Source organism: Equus quagga, chromosome 1 (assembly GCF_021613505.1).
Source record: "Equus quagga isolate Etosha38 chromosome 1, UCLA_HA_Equagga_1.0, whole genome shotgun sequence".
NCBI lineage: Eukaryota > Metazoa > Chordata > Mammalia > Perissodactyla > Equidae > Equus > Equus quagga.
In genome coordinates, this window is record NC_060267.1 from 106181711 (window position 1) to 106207082 (window position 25372).

The 25372-nt window shown below is 35.5% G+C and overlaps 1 protein-coding gene across 11 annotated transcripts in view; it reads right to left on the minus strand.

Moving 5' to 3' along the window:
- Positions 1 to 25372, minus strand: part of SETD5 (SET domain containing 5) — a 76701-nt gene that overhangs the window by 43418 nt on the left and 7911 nt on the right. For 10 of the 11 annotated variants that reach the window (XM_046657471.1, XM_046657448.1, XM_046657454.1 and 7 more), the window contains exons 2-3: positions 3110 to 3169; positions 182 to 368 (exon numbers count right to left, since the gene is read on the minus strand). In XM_046657471.1, the coding sequence (XP_046513427.1) occupies positions 182 to 252 (71 nt within the window). In that variant the 5' untranslated portion in view covers positions 253 to 368; positions 3110 to 3169. Of the gene's footprint in view, positions 1 to 181; positions 369 to 3109; positions 3170 to 25372 lie in introns of those variants that run through there. The other variant, XM_046657402.1, reaches the window with a different exon arrangement.

A 25372-nucleotide genomic window follows, 5' to 3' on the forward strand; every position in this document is an offset into this window, starting at 1 on the left:
CCTTCCTCTTCTAAATCTTTTTATGCTCCAGCTTCTATGGGGCAAAGAGAAAGGTCTAATATCATTTATAGCAGGCTAGGCTTGGATTTAGAAAATACTACATATTTATTATTAGATGCCCATAAGAAAGCTGTCTCCACTCAAACTGGTACTGCACCTACTACCTAGAAGTAGCACTTACTCTGATCCAGCAGCCATATCTGAGTAGGATGTATCTGGTGTGGTGACTCCCAGAGGGATTGCAATGCTCATGACGTCCAACACAGCAGAGAGTAGAAATCACGGGGTCCAATTAATGGAGACTGGCCACTCTGAGAGTGGGGGTGAGCTGCAGAGCCTCAACCAACATGTTATGGACATGAGGAATCCTGCCACAGAAAAGGAAAATACCTAGTAATCAGAGAGCTCTTTAAATTTACCCAAAATACTACTGAATATTTTTTGCACAAGGCTTTAAGGGATAAAAATAAAATAAGTACAGCAAGGGATCTACACACTGTCCCATGTTTACTCTGTACTGCATTAACGTTCCACAAAGCAAGGAAGCAAAAGTTATGCTTAGTTTTCATTTAAATTTTTTTTTCTTTTCAGACACAGGGAAAGTAACTGTCTACCTAGTTCCTTAATAAGCACATTTCCCTCATTCTACAAATGCTCATCAAACAAAATTTTCTGGCAGCCTAGGACCCAACTAAGTTCTAAAACATAGGATGGTTAATAGAAATATCATAGTTTAAATTAATTTTTTAGCAATTCAAGATCTCCTTTAAACTTTTTTTCTATGCCACAAGTAAATGCAGTTTTACCAGTAGCCAATGTTATTTCTACCAAATTAAATGTGATAAAAATAGATCAATTTGTTTATATTTGATTTGATACAGCTGTTTCTTATTGCCTTCTTTTCCTTTCTTTTAAACCATTTTAACTATAATTTCGGGAGAAAATGCAATTATTTTTACAACTATATTTGTGAGATAATATCCACTGTTAGGTATGAATAAAACATAAACAACAAAGAGTACTGTTTCATGATAAAGATTAGAAAATTTTGTATGGAAAAGGAGTGAGGATACCTTGAATTGGTGACCATTACCAGTGGAATTTGGGAACAGAAAGATTCACAAACTACTGAAGTGTAAAAAAGCAAAAGTAGACTAAGAGATTTAGAGGTATGGTGCAAAGGGAAAACAGTGCACTTTGCATGATTTTATGTTAGTAGTTTTGTATTAATGTTAAAAAACCATTAAAAGGGTCAAACAACAACCATTTTATGTGGGAGGGAAGAAAGTAAATGTAAATGTTACAGATCCATGTTAGTACATATTTTTGCAGAAATACTACAAAAAGAGTCATGAATGATATACTGATTCATGGTAAGACAAATAAGACAATAAAAAAGTAAAGTGATTATTTATACTAAAAAAACCAAATGGAATGAAAATTATGATATTGAGTCAATCCAGGGCATTTAATGCAAATTTTAATGGTAGACAATCTGAGATGTTTGAATCTTACTTTGCTATATGAAGCAAATTAATGTGGATAAGAAAACCAATTGTCAACAGTGAATTAGGCCAAGATTTTTCAGAATGCATAAAGATAAATTACTCTTTTGTGCTGTTACTTTAGAATGCTGGAACAACTATCAACTGTTATAAGCAGTCCTCCCTGACACATACACTTTGAAAGAGCTGGATCTCACCAATGGATCTAGGGCTCTCTAAATCTGGGTGTGGCAATATATCTATTCCAACTCAACTGGAGGTGACATACTGCTAGACTTGAGACTGAAATGAAAAGGAAAAAATCTTCCTATCTATTGTTTCTTCATAGCTCATAAAACAGAAGTGACTAATATAAGTGTCTGCCTTTGGGTTCATCTTACACAAATGTTTCCTTTCCCTAACAATACATCCAAACAGAAATTCAGGCAGTACATCCTCCAAGCCTCTGGGAAATTGAAATAAAATCTAAAAATGAGAAAAGACAAAACACTTATCAAATATGCCCCAAAGAGCATAGTTAAATATTGAAGACTGCTGGTTACAACTCTTTCTCTAATTTTAGTATCACTGTATAATTCAAATTTGAAAAAAGCCCAGAGGCTGCCTGGGTTTGATGATCAGATCAGTCTGATAATGATCCTACCTCCCCCGACCAATACAGGAATCTGGATCATGTGTTGTATTTTCAGTCAAGGACAAAAAAATTTACTCAACACCATTAAAAATCCTTTGTCATAGCTATTACTATTATATGCCCATAAAAAAAAGTAGGCTACTGGATAAAAGAAAACTTATAAACCTAAGCTGATATTATTTTTCTATAATGTTTAAAAGATATACTAAAAGGAAAAGATGGGAAAACTGCTTCAGAAAATACGTCCTGAATGAGTGAATAAACCATTAATACATTCCCTAATGAAATCCCAACGCAGCTAATTTGGACAGTTGACAAGTAACTTTAAGAAACATTAAGTACTTAACTATGAATTTCTCTTTCATGAATTCCTCCAGTTTCCCTTTGTCTAGTTTTACATGATCCTTCCACTGTTCTGATGAAGGCAATCATTATAGGTGAGCTTGGCCATCTTGTTCTAAATAATGCTTTCACAATATTGGGGCTTCTTAATTCACTTAACACTCTGCAACATGTAGCTATTAAAATGTTAACTGAAGAAATTTTAACAGATCATGCTATATGCAATATTTTCTTACTATAATCACTCTAGTTTTATAAACGAAGACAACAGACTCCTAGTTTAGTTTACCAAGCTTAGTAGTTATAGCAGTCATTAATTTATCACAGAGTTTGAAGAGCGTCTAGAGAGAACGGTAAGAATTAACTCTGTCTCTAGGTGGAACAATTTCAAGATATCTTTTACTTGTTAATTTGTCTGTCTCTTCCTATCAGAATATAAACTTTACGAGGTCAGGGATTTTTGTTTTATCCTCTATTGTAATTTCAACGTCCAGAACAATGCCTGCGAGGGTGTTTGAGAAATACTTGCTGAATGAATTATGATCACCATTAACTCAACATGTGATTTTAGCATCCATTAAAATTCAAAAACTAAAACAAATTAAAAGAGTTTATTTGGCTCAGTCACCTTTTTATAGATCTCTGAATATGAAGTCCCAAAAAATTAGCTTCCAGTAGCTCTGAAGACCTAGAAAAAGTTGAGACACAAATTAGTATGGAAAGAAATAACACTGATGGACACAGAAGAGAATTCTACAGAAAGAATATTTTACCGAGAATTTTATGCTTCATTTCTCTATACTGCCTTGTTTACCAACCTATGCCCCATCTAGTATTTTATTTTTATCCTTTAACCTTTATATCCTATTTGCCAGTGAAGCCAGAACCTAAATAAAGGGTGGAAAAGGAAATTATCTTTATTTGACTTAAGAAGTGGTAAATACTTTGATGTCACTAGGTAATCCTTCACTTTCCTTCAAACTAGAATTCTCTCCCATTTCCCAAGAAATTCCCTTCTCTTTATCTTTCCTAGGAGGTGCTTCTCTTCTCCAGTGACCTCTTCCTAAACTCAGAAGCTTTTCTTTAATCAAATGTCAAATTTACTCTCCAGTCAGACAAGGACCTATCATCATCTATTTAAGTACAAGTTCACACGACTCCTTTCTTCCCCCGACTCCATCCCACCTATCCTCTTGTCCGACTACAGAAAAAAAGAGTGACAAAAGGGCGTCAATGCTATTTGTGGTCAACTCTATAGTGGAAAAACAGAGCCTTAATTAACTTTCCACTCTCCAAAAAGTAAAAGAAAATAGGTGATCCAGGACTTCTGGGAAGAAAAAAGTCAAATTTAACATTAGCCAGAATGAGGTATTAACACTTGACATGTTAATATATCACTATACGTGAAAAGAGCTGTTCATGGGATTCCCATTACCAAGCAGTAGAGAGGAAATCTATCCTATGTTGATATTTTATGGATTTCTTAATTTATTGAAAATTGGAAAATAAACTATTCTTTAGAAACAATTTTAAAAGAGCATACTTGAAATTATAAAAACAAAAGGTATGAAGGTAACAGTAAAAGGAGGACAGAAAAAAATTAAATGAACCAAGGAAGAAAAAGTAGACTCCTTTAGCAACAACAAATAAGACAAGAAACGACAGGAGAAAAAAGAGAAATAAACATGTGAGTGCACAGTAGGGGGAAAATAAATGTGTCAGAATTTCAACTTAACTATTTCCAGAACACTCCATCAGAATCTGCAGTAACGCTAGTAAGTTCTTGGATTCAGAAGCAGAACCAGCCTGTCTCCTAGCACTGAGTACTCTTTTTGAGAAGTCACCATTTACATACTGTTTCTAGGGAAAAGGCTGTTAAAGGGAACAGGCCAGAAATGTTTTATAAATACCCCTGTCTTTTTAAATTGGGTTCAGAAATGGTCAATAGTCTTTGTATTTGTCATTTTGACAGTCTCTTCTCTATATGACTTGCTGAAAGCACAAGACCCGTGTGATCTGTCTGGTCACTCTCAAAGACAGACAAAACGTGTTTTAAGAACAATTCTAACAGAGATTTCAGAAAAAGAAATTGCATCAGCCAGGTGAGCCGGAAGCAGCTGGGAGACAAGGGTCCAATAAACAGCCAATCCAATGAAAGAAATTCAGAACAAGTCTGCTTCAGTAATCCTGTGAAGAGGACTGGCAGGAAGAGGAGTGCCGCTTCAGAAAGAGAACAGGCCTCATATGCTTCAGACAGTCTTTGTACTGAGGCTGTGGACCTTGGCCGTCCTCCCAGAAATGATGCAATCCAGATGAACAAGATCTGCTGCCAGAGAAACAATTGTTAAACAGCCTCTGCAGACAGCAACTCAGCCAAGGAGCAATCTCTGATCAACTCTCTCCACAAACCACCAGAAATCCAAATCTCTTCCTCAATTTCGGCCTCTGATAAAACATTTAAGTGAATATATATTTAGATATCTACAAACAAGCCACATTCTCAAAATGTCCCTTTTAAAAAATGCCTTTGGCTTTACAATATCTATCATCCATCATTTAATTGTAAAGAAAACACTAAGCACATTTTTACTTTTATGAATATATTCTCTTATCGTATTAACAGCAAGGTATTACACTGAAATTTTACAAATATTTTCCTCACTCTCATAAGAAAACATTTTGCGAGGTAGTGACTTCCCTAAGTCTGAAAATCACTCTGGAATCTAAGGCCCAATTATGAGACTTCAAAGTAAGGACTAATACACACACTCACTAATTCAGGACCAGAAAGGTATTTTTAGAGATATTTTTAAAATTATGTCAAATTCAGTATGTTAAAAATAGGCATGTATTAGAAAACAAGAGAAAAATCTCTTCTTGCTTAGGCTGACATTAAAGGTGGGTTGAGTAATATCATCACACTATGCAATGTCCATTTTCCTCAAGGGCAACATTACTTCAAATCTTCTACGAGGGTTAATGATTATTTTCACCCTATTAGCCACAAGTTACTGTTTCAGAATCTAACTTGAGTATCCTCAATTTAAAGTCTTCTCGAGATTCCTCATCTCCTAGGTCTAGTTTCTTCTTCAGAGCTTCGCCATCAAGGTTATTCATACAGTATTGTAATAAAATTATTAGGATTTTCTTCTTACTAAATAAAAGACCCTGAATACACAAACCTCAGTTCTCTAAACTCCAACTAGCAGGAAGCCACATTTCTAGCCAAATTTCTTCCTTTTGAAGGCAATAACCCTTAAACTTGGATTCACTAAAAAGACAAGCATCTAAGATAGATCCCGAAATCAATATATGCAGCCCAATCTACTATCCCTATATCTAAACTATTAAATCATGAACAGATATACAGAATAACTCTGAAGCAATAAAAGATCTTTAATAGCCCAATAAATGAATAAATTTAACTCAGCTAAAGAAAAAAACATTTCAGGAAAATTTTCAATAAGAGTTAAAAGAAAATAGACATTAGCTTTAAAGATTCCATTTCTGAACCTACTGATTATTCAAAATTTTGTTATACATGTAAGCTGAATTTATTCTTAAATACTTCTATACTTCAATTTCTTTCTTTTGAATGACTCAAAATAGTAAAAAGGGGAGATGGGGAAAGAATATCAGAAAGTTTTTTTGGTATGATTATTACCCTCAATTTAATTTTCAAATCACAGAACAGTTCAAAATGCAATAAATATACAAATGCACTTTATCTACATGACCAACTTGTTTGAGAAGGATGTGACAGCCGCATTATATGCTCATCTTCCACCTCCAACCCAAACTGAAATAATGAGGAAAAACACTGCCTTTACACTCTAACACATAGCTATTTCCCCTGGGAGAAGAAAAAGTATGTTAGGAAAAAGTACTATATTAGGAGTTAGGAAATTTAAGTTCTAACCTATAACTTAATTAGTTTGGTGATCAAAAAAAAATCACTTTTTATAGATGAACCTTAAACTCCTCAAAGTAAAATCTTCATTGGGTTTCTTTCTGCTCCAAATTTCTATGAACCCCGGCACTGGCTTAGGCAATTCACGCACTGTTTCCAAGTCTCAGTTTTCTCATCTGTACGACAGAAAGAATAACACCTGTCCTGCTGACTCATACGTGCAAGTAGACTAGTGTATGTAGCAAACGAGTTTAAATGGCACTCTGGAACTTTTAATTATATGTGAAGAAAAAGGAGCTGCTACTAATAACTCAACTGTGGCTAAAAACTTTTTTCACCTTCTCCAACCATATATGTATTTCAATTTTGCTACAGCAAATAATGTGAAATGAGGATATGTGGGAAACATGAAAAAAACAGCGTAGGAGAGATAAGTGATAAGCACTGGAAGAAATAAGTAAGAATTATCAGAAAATAAAGAGATGAACTCTAAGAAGAGAGAAAGTGCACAGAGATCCAGTGAAAAGTCCATGTAATTGGGATAGTATAAGTTATAAATTAGGCTAATAATCTGAAGCAAGTTAATGCAGGCTCTAGAAGTTCAGGGCTGAAGAAAAAGAAAAGAGAAAAACACTGGGGTAAACAATTAAGACAGACTAAAGAAATGTCATGATTTACTAACTTAGAGCCAAGATAAAGTTTTCCTTTCCTCCCGCCTCTTCTCCTGTAACACTTGTTTATCTCTTGGCTCCTTTGCCTAAATTTACACTCCCTCAAGGGGCTACTGGTCTTGGCACAATAAACCAATGCCTATAAAAGCACTAAGTTTACTAGAATAGGAGATAATTAAAATCCAGTTTCAAAAAATTCCTATTTTAGTCTATTCTAAGAATTTCTTTTCCCATGAAAAATTTTATTAATGGTAATTACTATAGAGGCCAAGACATACTCAGGTGTACTTCGAAGGGAGGGAGAGTGGTGGTAGATGCCAAAAATAATGAAATTAAATACTACAATCTTAGATTATTTTAAGTTGACATCGAAGAAAAAGAAATATTTATAACTTGTTTAGGAATGATAAACAGATGCTAAACTAACCATGGATACACTCTTTCTATCCCTAACAAGAAACAGTTAGAAGACTAAAAATTTCCTAAGTATCACCCTCAAAGAACTTAGATTTAGCTATTTAAAGAGCTATATTCTCAAGACTTTTTATTCTCATGACATTTATTTAGTCTCTCTTAACTGTTTACCCCAGTGTTTTTCTCTTTTCTTCCTTCTCTTCAGCCCTGAACTTCTAGAGCCTGCATTAACTTGCTTCAGATTGTAAGCCTAATTTATAACTTACACTATCCCAATTGCATGTCCTACTGTATTTGGAGCCTCAGAGCATGCTTTAGACCGATGTACCACTCTAGACAGGAAAAGAACCTCTCATACCTCTATGTTTGCCTCTTCTCTGACCAGATCTTTTTCATTTTCAAACTCTGAAATGGGAACCACATTTAACTCCTCCAGATGAAGCGGGTTATGACATTTATGAGACATTAGTATCTGTTATACTTCCTATAGTTTAGGCAAAATTTCTCCAGTTGATAAAAAAATCTGGTTTTAAATTTAGAGTCTAATTCATTATTTTACAGATGAAGAAACAGAGCTACAAAAATATTAACTTGCAAGGAGTCACACACACACACAGTGGTGGAGCTCAGAAGAAAGGAAATTAGAATTTTAATGTATAGCTTCTATTCATTAAAGTAATTACTACTGATTTTTAGATAGCAATATCTGAATTAAAACAAAATTTTTTTTATTAAGCACCAATTATTTATTATTGGTGCTACATTAGACAAACAAATCCAGATTAAAATTCCTGGCTCTCTTGGGATTTATATTATCTAGATTTGCCAGTTTTTTCTTCATTCATTCATTCAGCAAACATAAAGTGAGTAATTACTAAGTATAAAAACTATGTTAAGTGCTATTTTAAAAATCTTCTCTTATCCAAAGTAGGAGAGGGTAGGCAATTTGTGAACTCTTTAGGTTTGCTTATGAGCCAAGTATTGCATTTTCACAACCATGAAGGGAAAAAAAAGTCCTAAAGTGTGCCTCTTCAATTAATGAGTCATTCTGAAGAAAAACACCACCTTCCCTCCCAAAAAAAGAAAACTCCAAACCACTCCATAGTTCACCAGTGACACAGAGGAGTCTCTTAGAGAAAGAGATTCTTTTATAAATCTCTTAAACTGTTTAGATAAAACTTATCACCGACTGGTCTCACGGAAAATTCCATTAAGAATAAAGGACAATGCCAAGCAAGAACCCTCAAAACAAGATGAACAGAATCTGACCATACATGTTCTGTGATTATTTGGCAGACCGGGTAGCTAAGTATAACAGTAAAGGAATTTAAAGCTTAATAATTCTGATATGCACAATAGGGCTCCCCTCCCCAACCAACAACAGTATCTTTATTCTTATTATAAAAGTAACAAATGCTTGTTAAAAATATGCAAACATTACAAAAGCATAAAAAGTAAAAGTGTAACTCTCACACAATTCCACTTCCCAAAGAGACCCCAAAGATACAGGTGCTAACTCTACTGTTCTGTAATCTGCTTTGTTCATTTAGCAATAAATTTTGGACATCTTTTATATGTGTATGTACAAATTTACTTCTTCCTCTTAAATGATGGCACAGTACTCTATCCTATGGATCTACTGTAATTTCAGTCAGTCCTCTGCAGGTGGGTGTTTACAGATCGTTGCTAATTTTCCATAATACACACAGTGCTGCACTGAACAGTCACATATATGTGCACACACCTCCTTAAGACACCTTCCTAGAAGGGAAAGAGCTGGAATGGCATGAGCATATTTATTAGTGATGCCAAACCACCCTCCACAGAGTTAAAACCATTTTACACTCCCACAAACAAAGGGGGAAGGCTACATTTTCTCATGAGGCTGAAAACAATTTCAATTCTAACTTTCCTCACAGAATCTTTTCCTTAGAAGACTCTCTACATTCTAAAAGAAAACCCTAAAATGAAAGTTAGCTACAAATTCCCAATAATTCTGTGATACACTTTTAAGACTAATGATTGGATGTGCTACTGTCCTCTAAAATTCTTATATACTAAATAGGTGATCTCAGGTGCCTTTTCACTAAATTTGGGCTGGGATAGTCAAAATAAAACCTAGATAAGCCACTATTTCAGAACCAAAGTATTTTCTTATAGTTGTCCCATGAGATAACTTTTAATTCTTTTAACAGAATGCACCAAGTTCTATATTTCTTCTTCCAGTAATGAAAAAACAAATTATGCTAGCCATCTGTAATTCAGTTGGCAGCCATAGGGTTCTGACTGAAAAACGTAAGTAATCTAGAAGATTTGAGCTCTTTGGTTTCAAACAGGTTATCAAAACTCTGTTCTGCCTCAGCAGTGTAAAATATGATGCCTTCATTTTTAATTACCCTTGGAAAGAGAAGAAACTCTGAAACCACAAGAGGTTTGTTAATACTGATTTGCTAAAAGATAGAGCCAAAATATTGACTATAATTGTACCTACACTGTAGCTACAAATTCACTTTGTATACTCCATTATGACACCAGATACCCACACGGTCCAAATCTAAGCCCTGAACCGATGAGTAGAAAACTTCTCCTTTTCACTGTGCTGTCACTAGCACCTGACTAAGAGCCTTGATGCAGAGCTGTTCTTCCTCCTTCCTCACAGACTTTTATCTATTCATTCAGTAACACTACTCGCCTCCTTATAATTTCAAGGTTGCATAATAGCAATGAACTGGTCTCACTATTTCTGGGTTCTCGACCTTCTAATCTACTTTTCATTCTTTCATGACATGAACCCTTCTAAAGCATAACTCTGATCATTATCATCCCATTATTGGGAATCTACAGAGGCTCCCCAATGCCTATTGGGTTAGTTCTAACTCCTTTGCCTGAATGGAACAAGACCTCCTTTCTTCATTAGCTTCAAAATTTTGTTCACACTACTTATCCTGGCTGATAGGCTATTTTTTGCATCTTAAAAAAAAACTTTATTATGAAAAATTTCAAACAAATACAAAACCAAAGAAAACCCTGTAATCAACTCATGGATCCTACCCAGCTTTAATCAACAATTAACTCCTAGCCAATCTTATTTTATCTGTAACCACTCCACTTCCACAGGATTATTTTACACCAAATCTCAGAAATATCAGCTAAATATATCACATCTGCCAAGTGGAGTTATCCCCTTGTTTATCATAAAAATGGGTGAGAGGGATCTGCTTATAATGACAGGTGGTGGCGACAGGGAAAGAAAGGTCATGAATCTTTTGCAAAAGTTAAGATGGATAAAGAGCTTAATGTACCAATTGATACATTTGCTGAGTGATATTTAGGTTTTAAATTACACACTTATGGCTACTGAAAATGTCAATTATTTTTTCTTAATAAAAAAATCATTGTAAGCAATTTCTTCTGATGTGAGTTTGTTGATAATAAAATTTCTTGTGTTCTTGGGAAGGCAAATTTCTCCTTACAGCAGAGCTAACTGCAAGTATACATATGACCCACAGCTGTCATACAGATTCCTACATATGCTATATGTCAATAAATGAAATGGATAAAACACAGACGAAACACGCCAAAGCAGGTAAAATGTGACATTCCATAAACCTGCATATTAAAGATAAGGACTGATTACATCACACAAGCAGTGGCTCATTACTGAAGTAGTGACCGGTTATTCTCCTTATTTTTATTTTATTTATTTTTTTTTGAGGAAGATCAACCCTGAGCTAACTTCTGCCAATCCTCCTCTTTTCACTGAGGAAGACTGGCCCTGAGCTAACATCTGTGCCCATCTTCCTCTGCTTTGTATGTGGGACGCCTGCCACACCACGGCTTGATAAGCAGTGCGTAGGTCTGCACCGGGGGTCCAAACCAGTGAACCCCGGGCCACTGAAGTGGAACGTGCGAACTTAACTTAACCACTGTGCCACCGGGCCGGCCCCTGTTCTCCTTATTTTTAGTGAGCAGTTTCTAAGAGTAGTAAAAGAATCTTAGAGTGATGACAAACTTAGGGTAAAAAGGCTCACCTACTCGACTGAGGTGTACTTTCCAGTCAAAAACTACTCAGTAGTAATGGTGAGTGTCACAGAACAAAAACATTTGGGATGTGTATGGATGATTTCTATTGGAACCACAAGGCACACATATCTTAAGGTCCAGTCAGTGGAAAATAGGCCCAAATCAAGGTCAATGCAAATATACACCACTACACATTCTGTTACTAAACTACTCACCATAAGCTATAGTGATAACAGTGAAATTAAACTTAGAATAGTTTGTAACTTAAAAAGTAACAGTAATGAGGATCAACTCAAAGAAACACTGATAGACATTGTTTTGCTTAAGCAAAAAACTAGCTTGTATCTACTCATAGGAGGTTACTGAGTAAAATTAAATTTGTGAGTACGTTATTTCCCTAGAAGCCCAAGAGGAGGAACATCTCTGGAACAACTAGCTAGTGGTTTGTTATGAGACCCATGAAATTCAAGAGTTCCCATCATGCAAAACATCAAAAATACTTAACTTCAACTGGCCTGCTGGCATAGTGGTTGGGTTTGTGAGCTTGGATCCCAGGTGCGGACCTACACACCTCTCATCAAGGCACCCTGTGGCAGCATCCCACATTCTCTATGTTGTATCTTAGCTCAGGGCCAGTCTTCCTCAAGCAAAAAAAAGAGGAAGACTGGCAACAGATGTTACCTCAGGACCAATCTTCCTCACGCATAAATAAATAAATAATAAATAAATAAATAAATAAACTTATGGATTCTAAAAATCTTCTCTGGAGATGTTAACATGAAAAATGATTTTAAAACCTTGACACAGATGTTCATCTTTGATCCAGTTTCAGTAAACACTTCAGCTGTATTTGGGCCAAAATTCTCATTCATTAACGAATATTTATAATGAATTAGCTCCAGGACACTGACAAAATAGTACTTTTTAGTTAATGAATACAACTGGCATAGTAAGTTGCTCCAAATTCTCCTGCAAAACATAATCACAACCATGTATCATGCTAAACTTCCGTTATTCTACTGTCTCCTTTAATCATCTCTGTTGGTTTCCCTGTCATATCAGAGTTTGACCCTAAGCAAAGTACAGAATTCTAGCACTGAATAAAATGGAGTAAACATACAAAGTATCTTAGGATTTACTTGCTATTTCCCCTTTTTTGTTAAGATATCTTCTATTTATAAACTTTTCTCCTGAGTAAAATATTTCCAAATGCTTAACATTACTGTTTTTGATTACTGTATTTCCTTTTCCAGTACTTGGTGACCAATATAAAAAACTAAGACATGTTTTTTGTTTTTTTCCCCCAAATCCTGTGCCCCAGATTTTGACAAATCTTTTATAGACCACCACTAATAACTTTAGAATAGTGGTTTCCAATCTTTTTGAACAAAAGGATAGTTTTTTAAAGGTGCAAAAATTTTGGGGAGTGGGAGAAATAAGTGAAGGGGTTCAAAAGTAGAAACTTACAGTTATAAAATAAATAAGTAATGGGGATATAATGGACAGCATGGTGACTATAGTTAATAGTGTACTGCATATTTCAAAGTTGCTAAGAGAGTAGATCTTAAAAGTTCTCATCACATGAAAAAAAAACTTTTGTAACTATGGAAGGTGACGGATGTTAACTAGATTTATTGTGGTTATCATTTTGCAATTTATACAAATATTTAATCGTTACGTTGTACACCTGAAACTAATACAATCTTATGTCAATTACACCTCAATTTAAAAAAAATGAGGCCGTTAGGGTGGGCCCTAATGTAATATGACCAGTGTCCTTATAAGAGGAGGAAATCTGGACACAAAAAGAGATCCCAAGGATGTGCATTCACAGAGGGACAACCATATGAAGACACAGCAGGAGGACAGCCATCTGCAAGGCATGGAGAGAGGCTTCAGGAGAAACCAACTCTGCTGGCACCTTGATCTCAGACTTCTAGCCCTAAAAAAAGTGCAAAAATTTTTATCTGTTGATTAAGAAAATACAATAAAAAAAATACTATGAGTTTGGTAACACATTAGATCCTTCGCAACTGAGGTTTCTGGCCCACAAATTAAATTACCAGTGTCCAAAAATAGTAATTATGGAGAACTGATAATACTTCTGCACAAGATCCTTTCATTTTATGTCCATAAGGACCATTACCTAAGACGGGACTAAACAATTTATATCCTGGTAAATATATAAGATGATACTTACTAAGGGTGACAAAAAAGCAAAACAAAGACGATCCCTGCCTAAGAAGGTACCCCACTTTGACCTACTGGGCCAAAGCACCACGAAGTCCTCTGTTAAAGCAACGATGTCTTCACACTCATCCCATCCCTGAATTCCAAAAAAATTACGTGACCTATAGCTCCTGAATGAATTTAGGATTTCTTAAGAATCCACTAAGATTCAAGATTGCGTTTCATGGTTTTTTTTTTTGAAGATTAACCCTGAGCTAACATCAGCTGTCAATCTTCCTCTTTTTTTTTTTTTTTTTTTTGCTGAGGAAGACTGGCCCTGAGCTAACAGCCATGCCCATCTTCCTCTACTTTATATGTGGGACGCCTGCCACAGCATGGCTTGCCAAGTGGTGCCGTGTCTGCACCCAGGATCCGAACCGGCGAACCCCGGGGCGCTAAAGCGGAATGTGCGCACTTCACTGCTGCACCACTGGACCTGCCTCACATTTCATGGTTGACAGTCCCAACTCTTTCTCCATCTGTATATGAAAGCAAAAAAGAAACCCACTAGGCTCTCCATTTGTCCTATTATCAATAGCTTGTTACTGTTTTTCTAGCAGATTTCAAACTTAACACTTTTTAGCTATTAGTTGAACACACTTGTATGAATTTCTACCAATCCTGCATTGGTGAACTTTTCAAAGGAGACAATATTTGCCTAATCTTTTCTTTGAGAGGCTTATAATGAATGTTTATTTCACTATCAGCCTATTACGATATAAAAACACTAATTTACAAGCCAAAAAAGTTTTAAACACAAATGTTTGGGAGCTGCTTGTCACCATTCCTTAGTCTACCTAATTAAAAACTCTTTTAGGGAGTCTCATCTGACTTCTAGACCTGTTATTAATGCCTTCCTTTTTTTCATTTCCTTTTCAAAAAGTATTTTCTTTTGGAAAAAATTATTGAGCACAGTTGAGGGTACATGTAAGTCAAGTTGATAAAAGTAAAACTAAGTAGGTTTCAATCTCTAGTAGCAAAATTATTTGAATTTTCAAAAGTAAAAGCTGAATTCACAGATCATTTCTTTATAAGAAAACAAGTATGGGGGTCAGCCCAGCAGCATGGAAGTTGAGTCGCACTCGGCTTCAGCGGCCCACGGTTCACCAGTTCAGATCCTGGGCACGGACCTAGGCACCACTTATCAAGCCCTGCTTTGGCAGGTGTTCCACATATTAAGAAGTAGAGGAACATGGGCACGGATGTCAGCTCAGGGTCAATCTTCCTCAGCAAAAAGAGAGGAGGATTGGCAGCGGATGTTAGCCAAGGGCTAACCTTCCTCAAAAAATAAATAAGAAAACAAGTATGTTCACAGATGAGCTTTGTGGTGATTTGCTGCTTGGTCCAATAGGCCAAAGGGGGCACCTTTTCAGATCAAAGAAGAATCAACTGAGTCTAGCATCACAATCTCTTAGGAACCAAATCTTAGGATACTTGTAGTTTTAAACCTTTCTCAATAGTGATGACAGATTTCTGTGAGAATCTGATAAAGACTATGAACGTTTTCCTCAGAAAAACGCAGAGACAACACTTGAGGTAAAAATTCTAGTCCTCTGCACTATGCCCTTCCCCGAAACTGCAGCCAGTCTAGGGTAAAGGAAGCCGGTAACCGACGGATGGTAAGGCATGGCTGATTGGAAGAGGGCTAGTAACTCTTTTTATATTAAGGAAACCAGAATTTACAATCACCACATTAAGGGCTAACACCCAATAAAAACCAATCCATTTCCTTTCTCCATTCAGATCCAGGAACTCCATCTAATTTCAGACAAAGAATCCTAAAGAAACAAAGATCGAAACTACAGATGGGTAGCAATACCCAAAGTCAGGAGGAGAGTAAAGGGTAGATTCTATTGGTGAAGGTGGGAGGCTCCTTAAATAAGATAGGTAATATGGTACAATGAAAAGATCCTGAAATCATACAGACTCGACTCACCCCATTACTAGTTGTGTGATCACTCTGATTCAGTTTGCTCATTTATAAACCATCGCATAGCACTATTTTGAGAATTAAGTGAGATAACATTCATAAAAGACCCTAGCAATAAACTTGGCACATTGCAGGCACCCACTTCTGGTATATCGGATTATAATATTAGAGAAGTAAATAGAGGTCATAAGGAAGGCAAACAGGAACCACTTTCCTGCTTCCAAGGCAATAGTATGAAGTGGAGGAGAAGAACCTAGTTTGAGTTCTCCTAGTAAGACGCTAAGTCCACTAACACTAAGATTTGCTAGTAGTCACAGAAGAATCTGCACCCTTAGTCAGATATTCTATTAATTTGCTTTTAAAAATCTTGACTGTTTGACATTGATCTGATATTTGTAAGACACCTTTTCAGAAATTTGACCATCTCATAAAATGAAATCTGTTGTATACTGAACATACTACTAATTTACCCATTTGCTTCTTCAATCTGCCTGTCAGGAATGCTTTCCAGAATCTGTATAGACTTCTTTAAAATATTAAAATTTCCTTTTACTACAAAGTCATTATATCTGTATGCAGCCACTCTACTTTTCTGTTAATTAGAAATATCACATGATAGTCATAAGAGGTACTGGGCTCAGAGGACAACGTAGCACAAATGGGGAGAGACCAAAACATCTGAGTATGTTTACTAGTCTGCTTTAACAAAATCCACAACAGTCAAGTCAAGTCTACAGAAACTTTTATCTTAAACTTCAAAAACTGTGAAAAATCTCAAAAAAGCATAAAATCAAAATTTTACACAAAACTTTATTTACTCATCATTTCAACAGTTACCAACTCACAGTCAATCTTGTTACATCTATCACTTCTCTTCCATTCTAAAGCAAACACCAGCAACATATCATTTCATCCATAAATATTTCAGTATGTATCTCTAAAAGACAGATTCTTTTAAAAAAGCAAAGTACGTGTGCATTTCAGTTCCTGTTTTGTTTTGAGGGGGAAGGGGAAGACAACTTTAGCCCATCATTTTGTCCTCTCCTAGAACTCCCAATCCTACTTCTAAAATACTGTCAGTCAGTTTCAATACATTTAAGCACTCCTCAATCTCACTCTACTCCCAAGGTATTTAGAAAACACTTCCAAAAAATTGAAGAGGAGGAAACACTTCCAAACTGATTTTATGAGGCCAGCATCACTGCTACCAAAGCCAGACAAGAACACTACAAGAAAAGAAAACTACAGGCCATATTTCCCTCTTGAATGGACATGCAAAAATCCTCAACAAAATACTAGCAAAATGAATTCAACAGTACATTAAAAGGATCATACGCTGTGATCAGGTGGAATTTATTCCTAAAATGCAAGGATGGTTCAGCTACCCAAATCAATAAATGCAAGGCACCACATTAACAAAATGAAGAATAAAAACCATATGATCATCTCAATAGATTCAGAAACAGCATGACAAAATTCAACATTCTTTCATGATAAAAACTCTCAACAAATTAGGTATAGATGGAATGTACCTCAACATAATAAAGGCCATATATGATAAACTCACAGCTAACATTCACACTCAATGGTAAAAAGCTGAAAGCTTTTCCTTTAAGATGAGGAACAAGACAAAGATGCCTGCTCCTGCCACTTTTATTCAGAATAGTACTACAAGTCCTAACTACAGCAATTAGGCAAGAAAAAGAAATAAAAGGCATTCAAATCAGAAAAGAAAAAGTAAAATTGTCTGCAGATGACAAGATATTTTATCTACAAAACCCTAAAGATTCCACCAAAAAACTGTCAGATAAACAAATTCAGTAAAGTTGCAGGATACAAAATCAATATACAAAAATCAGTTGTAATTTATACACTAACAACGACCTACAGGAACGAGAAATTAAGACAACAATCCCATTTACAATACCATCAAAAAGAATAAAACATTTAGGAATAAATTTAACCAGGAAGTGAAAGATCTGTACATTGAAAACTATAAAACACTGATGAAAGAAACTGAAGACACAAATGAAAGAAAAGATACTCTGTGCTCATGGACTGGAAGAGTTAATACTGTTAAAATGTCCATATAACCAAAAGTGATCTACAGATTCAATGCACTCTCTATCAAAATCCCAATGGCATTTTTCACCAATAGAAAAAAAATCCTAAAACTCCTTTTACGGAACCACAAAAGACTCCAAACAGTCAAAACGATCTCGTGAAAGAAAAACAAAAGCTAGAGCATCACACTTTCTGATTTCAAACTATATTACAAAGCGATAGTAATCAAAACAGTCGTGGTATTGGCATAAAAACAGACACACAGATCAATACAGCAGACTAGAGAGCCCAGAAATAAATCCAGGCATATATGCTTAATTAATTTTCGACAAAGGCTCCAAGAATATACAATGGGGAAATGACAGTCTCTTCAATAAATGGTGCTGGGAAAACTGAATATCCACATGCAAAAGAATGAAACTGGACCCCTGTCTTATACCATACACAAAAATCAACTCAAACTAGATTAAGCACTTGAATGTAAGACCTGAAATGAGACAATTCCTAGAAGAAAACATAGGGAATAAGGTCCCTGACATTGATTTTGTCAGTGATTTTTAAAATCTGACACCAAAAGGGCAAAAAAAAAAAGCAAAAATAAACAAGTAGGACAATATCAACAAAAGCTTCTGCACAGCAAAGGAAACCATCAAAAAAATGAGAAGGCAACCTACAGAATGGGAGAAAATATTTGCAAACCATTTATCTGGTAAGGGGTTAACATCAAAAATATATAAGGAGGGCTAGCCCAGTGGTGCAGTGGTTGGGTTTACACACTCCACTTCAGTGGCCCAGGGTGTGCAGGTTCGGATCCCGAGGGCAGACCTACACACCACTCATCAAGCCACGCTGTGGTGGTGTGACACATATAAAATATAGAGGAAGACTGGCACAGATGTTAGCGCAGGGCCAATCTTCCTCACACACACACACTATATATATATACATGGAACTCATATAACTCAATAGCAAAAATAAATAAATAGGCAAAAGAACTGAATAGACATTTTCCTAAAGACATAAAAATGGCCAACAGATCCTTGAAAAGGCATTCAACATCACAAATTATCAGGGAAATGCAAATCAAAACCACAATAAGATACCACCTCCACACCTGTTAGGATGGCTATTATTAAAAAGACAAGCGATAACAAATCCTGGTGAGGATGGAAAAAAGGGAACCTTTGTGCACTGTTGGTGGGAATGTAAACTGGTATGGTCATTATGTAAAACAGTATGGAGGTTCCTCAAGAAATTAAATCACTATCTTGAAAAGGTATCTGTACTCTCACATTCACTGCAGCATTATTCACAATAGCCAAGGTATGGAAACAACCTGAGTGTCTGCCAAAGGATGAATGGATTAAGGAAATACGATTATCTATCTATTTACCTACAATGGAATATTATTCAGCCATAAAAAAGAAGGAAATCCTGCCACTGACAACATGGATGAACCTGGAAGGCATTATGCTAAGTGAAGTAAGCCAGACAGCGAAAGACACTGCATGGTGTCACTTACATGTGGAATCATTAAAAAAGAAAAATCAAACTCAGAAATAGAGAGTAGAAAGGTGGTTGCCAGGGGTTGGCGTGTAGGAGAAATGAGGAGTGGTTGGTAAAAGGATACAAGCTTTTAGCTATAAAGATGAATAAGGTCTAAGTATGTAATGTATAACATGGTGACTCTACAGCAGATAATACTATATAGTATAATTGAAATGGGCTAAGAGATTAGAACTTAAGGGTTCTCATCAAAAAAAAGTGTGAATATATGAGGGATGAATATGTTAACTCAATCGCTGGAATCCTTTCACAATGTATATATATATCAAGTCATGTTGTACACTATAAACATATTATAATTTTATTTGCCAATTATATCTCAATAAAGCTAAAAAAAAATTTTTAAACTCAAACACCAAAACTAATGAGCAATCTGTTGTTCCATAGCTTTATATGAAGGCACTTAAAAAGCAGACGTATTTTAAAATTTTAGAGTTAAAAATTCCTTTAACTCTAGTTAGCATACATGGTGCACTAAAGCCACTTCAAATAAAACCATTTCTAATAACGTCTGAAAAGGACCTTGGATCCTGAAAAGAAGCTTTGTTTCTTTAAAGGTCTCTTCTCTACGAAATTTTTTAATGTGATTATATTTATATGGTAAGCACTGGTACATCTGTAAAGTCAGAAGCCTCAAACAAATTTCAGCTGGACACCAATTATCCCTCTGTTAACAGTTCTTTTCACATAACCAATGGAGTCACGAAAATCAGGTGCTATATTTACAGTATGTAAGTATTACTTATCTTGGGTAAGGTGCAGACAGAGTTTAGAGAATTGATCCAATATTCCTAACAACAACAACTTCCAAAATGAAAGCTAACATTTCCTGGATGCTCATTTTGTACCAGCCACTGTGTCTTCAATCACTTTATATGCATTACACACACTGTGTAAGGCTCACAACCTTATGAAGAAGATACTATTCCTATTTAGCCAAAGAAGGAAACTTACCAAGTTAAGAAACCTGTCAAAGGCCAAAGCAAGAAAACCGCAAACTAGAATCTGAACCAAGGTCTATCCAACTTCAGAACCCTCACACATTTAATCACTATTCCTTTATCATTTGACATATCCTGATTTAATATTTTTTTGCCTATAATATAAATACATATTAGAATTGACATATATTGCAGAAATATGATATTGTAACTTCTCAGATATTATAACTAGAAAAGACAAAATAGATTCAATATTTAAAAGGCTTAAGATTTTTAAAGATTTAACATTTAATTTAAACTGACAAAATCAAATAATTCAAATTTTAAATAACAAAGTTAAAAAGTAGATGATATCCTTTCTAAGATAATACCTAAATTTCAGGTCTAAGGGTGAACCATTCAAGAAACGTTAATTGATGAGCTTTCTATTACTACAAATAGCACCAGTGTCTCAAGTGGTAGTCAGGTTTAAGTATCTGAAATCATGGGAGATAAACGGAAAATGATCTAGCACTTCAAGAGACAACTTTTAGTAGAGAAAGGAAGTTTCTTATCTTGCACTGTTTATATTAAGGCAAGAAATTATGGTTCCTAGAAGAACAGAAAAGTCACGCTCCTCTTCCTCAGGCTAAAAGTACTTATTAGTTATTGAAAAATCTAGAAGAAGACAGTTTTAGTAAATAAACTAACTTAGATGCTTCTTGTGTTACAACAGAAGTACCATGACAAAATATCACTTTAATTATTCCTGATGAATCTATCAAGTCTTACATGTAGGGACAGGGAGAAAACAGGGTGGAAGAGACTACAAGCTAGATTTCTCTGACTATACATAGATTTGTAAATTTCACTTAGTAACCACATTTTATATAATTATAAAACAAAAAGTAATCCCTGAAAAAACTGAAAGTGAAATGAAACAAACTAACCTCACTGTGTATCAAGCTGGTGGCATAATCACATAGAGAACTATTCCCATTGATTTTAAAACATCGTAATTTGACTGTATATCCTTAGAGGGATATATCCTAAGGGCAAAACCAAACAACCAACTCACTTTCCAGTAATCATATTGTTCTGCCATTCTAAAACTGCTGTGTGTGTACTGTGGGACAAAGCAAAGGGTAAGTACATTGGCGTCAGTGGAAGTAGGGATTTGGGGCATGGGAAAAGATTATGTTTATGTAATTATTATGTAGTACTAAATTGGAAATAACAGTTACCAAATACCAACAACTGATATTTCAAAAAAGAGAGGAAAGAAAACATTTTTTAGATCTGTCCATTGAAAAGTTCTAGAAACGAGGACCAACCCTAGAGCAATGAACTCTCCCTAGCACCCACACTATGGTGTCAAAGTCCCATTTCCCACTAAAAGAAACCAGAGTTTTACAGAAATGAATAATTCCAGGTTTGAGGCAGGAAATGTACAAAACGATCCTGAAACATCTTGTCAACTAGAAAGCAAGGAACTAATCAAAAAAACAAGCCAGGAAATGATTGAGAATGAGTAAAAAGATCTTAGAAGCCAAATATGGAACAATCTGAATGTCAAAAATAACTGCAAGGGACTGAAGCATACCAAATATATTTAAAACCATAAGTACACAATAATAACACCTCATTGATCACCTTTGGAGGTTTCTAGATTAACAATCCATTATTTTGAAAACTGGTAAGGAAGGGGAAAAGACATAAGCACTGATCTTGCCTTTTATATCCAAATTGTATCTTAGGGTAACCAGATAATAAGTGAGGGGAATATTACAGAAAATAAATGTAGTCATAAACTGTCACTTCAGAACCATAAAGGAAATAATGGGTCTAGGCGTGCTGTTCTCAAAAGTGTGGTTTGAGGGGCCAGCCCAGCAGCGAAGTGATTAAGTTCGCATGCTCCACTTCGGCAGCCAGGGTTCGAGGGTTTGGATCCTGGGCATGGACCTAGCACTACTTGTCAAGCCATGCCATGGTGGCATCCCACATAAAACAGAGGGAGACTGGCACCAATGTTAGCTCAATGACAAAAAAAGAGGAACATTGGCAACAGACGTTAGCTCAGGGCCAACCTCCCTCACCACACACACACAAAAAAAGTGCGGTTTCAGAACTCCTGAAGTTCCCGAGATTCTCTCAGTGGGTATGTGAAGTCTTTCTTTTTTCAACTACGTATCTGTGTGAGGCCAAATGTTCTTAGTTTTCAACTAAAACAACTTAAATTAAATACTGAAGCAGCTATGAGAAAGCAGTTGTCTTCTATTATGTCAGACACTAAAGAGATTTGCAAAAATGTCAAACAATACCACTTTTAAAAAATTTTGGAAATAGTTATTTTTCATAAAAAATCACGTTATTTATGCTAGCAGGATTTGTCACTGTTATTTTAAAATTAGTTAATAAATAATTTTAAGGTTTTCTGTTTTAATTTCTAATCTGGTAAATCTCAATATAAACCACACAAACAAAAGCTCTTTGGGGCCTTCAATTTTTAAGAGTGTAAAGTTTAAGAATGGCTGATCTAGGCAATGAATATCAACAGTTGCTTAACATCACGCAGACATTATGTAACTCATAATGGACGTATACACTACGCTTATAAAGTACACTTGCAATCGACCTAATCACTAATTTACATGAAATACGGGCGGAGGGAGGTAATCTAATAGAGTATGTTACCTGACACTATGGAGATGGAAACCTCCAAAATCCAAAGAGTGGGAACTCTACATGAAGATAAATTTCTTTAACAAGGGTATTATATTAAAAAAAGAAAAGGAGACAACCTATAAATTGAAAGACTTTCAAACTTATCAACCAAGTGCAATGTACAGACCTTATCTTGTTCAAATGGAATGGTTTAAATAAAATCCAAAGGGAGTCCTTTTTTCTATTCCCTCTATTTTCTTGTACTTGGAATTTTTCATAATAAAAAATTAATCAAATGTATATCCATCCCTGCCCTCACCACCAACTATGAGGAAAAGAAAAAGGCATTTGAAGAACTGCTCACATGGAAATAGGGGTTCGGAGAGGCTAACAGATAAATCCTAGTAGAGAGGAAACCAGAAGAGCTCTATAAAAGAAAACTGGGTTGCTACGTAGTGATGAAAAGCTCCATGATCCCCTATAATTAGGGCGAGCATATAATTTATGGTTCAAACTGGAATATTTTCGGGAGTGAAAGGGGTGCTATTACTAATTATGCGGCAGGCATAAACCAGGACTGGCCCAGGGAAACCAAGACACACGCTCACTCTACCTACAAAAGACTAAATTTTTTTTTTATCATTTTCACAAAAGATATTCAACTCAATTCGTTGGGTAACTATTTTCCATAGAAACATGTTCCTAATATAGAGTTCCAAAAAATGTTACACAAAAAAATTACTTTTCCTCTCTCTTGCCTGGCACATAGTTATTCCATAAAGTGGGATATGTCTACTTCTCCTCTTGTTCAGTGTACTCTGCAAACCTACAGCCATTCCTTTTCATGCCAACTGTTATGATAAACCTACCCAGAGCCTTGATTCTCTAAAAATACCGTCTTCCCATGGACCTCCACACATGTCCTAGTCAGAATTCTACTCAATTTATGAACAGATACCTTATTCCTAGCAACACTTCAAATCTTAATGGCCTAGGTGTTAGGTAAGGAAGAGTGAGGTAAAAATATCTGGGTCAGGTCAACCAGCCTAGGCTCCAAAGAAAGAGCCCTGAGGTTGGCATTATTACCTACTTGTTCTAAGTGGTATGGCTACAATAACTTCAGAGCTCCATATACTTATTTACTTACTTTTGTGAGGAAGATTGGCCCTGAGTTAACATCTGTGCCAATCTTCCTCTACTTTATGTGGGACACTGCCACAGCATGGCTGATGAGTGGTGTGCAGGTCTGCACCCGGGATCCGAACCTGCGAACCCTGGGCCGCCGAAGCAGAGCACATGAACTTACCCACTACGCCACCAGGCCAGCCCCATGGCTCCATATGTGATGTTAGCATAATTTTCATTTTTTTGAATTTTTAGTAAGTATCCGATTTTACTATTGCTTATATAATGGGCCACCAATATGGTGACTACCTGTTTAATCTGTGAATATTTTATGCCATTTCATAGGTTTTAAAATACCAGGTAAACTTTTCCAGTAAAAGTAGCCTAAATATGAAAATGTTATAATTTGGTACAACTTGAACCTCATCCTAAAATGTGCATTGACACCATGTGAACTTACCCTTATTTTGTTCTGTTACTAAGCTATGACATTAAAGTTCTAATTGCCATAAATAAAACTGAATTTGTCTAGCAAGAACAAAAGTAATTAAAAAGGGACTTCAAAAATTTGGATTTGCTCCCACTTTTCCTCAGACCTGTTACTTTTTTTAAAAAGTCATTCCATCTTATATTTTTCAGGCTGTAGGCACAGATATTTAAGTTGCATGGCTATAATAGTTTGCACCGTGGAAATTGAGAAAATAAAAATTTATGCATTCATACAAGAATCTAATGCTACATTCAGCATGCAATCAATCATACTGCCTCAAAAGCCCTTCTCTTTGTTCTATTTTAGGTTAAATTCTTTTGTCTTTAGAACCAAAATAAAGTTTAAAAAAAATGTGCCCTCTAGATTCTAACCCAAATGTTATCATAACAAACATTAATTTTTTAAAATAGTGTATCTCACTGCAGCTCTTCCCTTTCTGTCTGGTTTCTCTTATAAAACAAGTCAACTCTCAACAGCCCACATTAATAAAGGACAATATAATATAAATGCAGAGGCAGCCTAACTGCCAACAGGTCCTGCCAGGTTCTTTGTCATAAGTAAAATCTTTCTTGGATACCAAGAATACCCAAACAGTTGATTATTAACTGCAGATCATCCTCCTTCACAGAGCTGTGAGAGTACAAATTATATGTGTTGTGGCATGTACAGAGGCTGGTGCAAGGAAATAGAATTTTTCATCATAGGCCAAAGATCATAACAGGACAGGAATAAAAAACCATGGAGACAGGGAGAAAAGAAAAGAAACAATCTCATACAAAATGACAAACAATGGGTGAAAATAGAAAATGAGATCTGGACCTACATTAAAATTAATGTGTATATAACGTGCATATAAAAAAATCAACATTATTAAATAAGCTAACA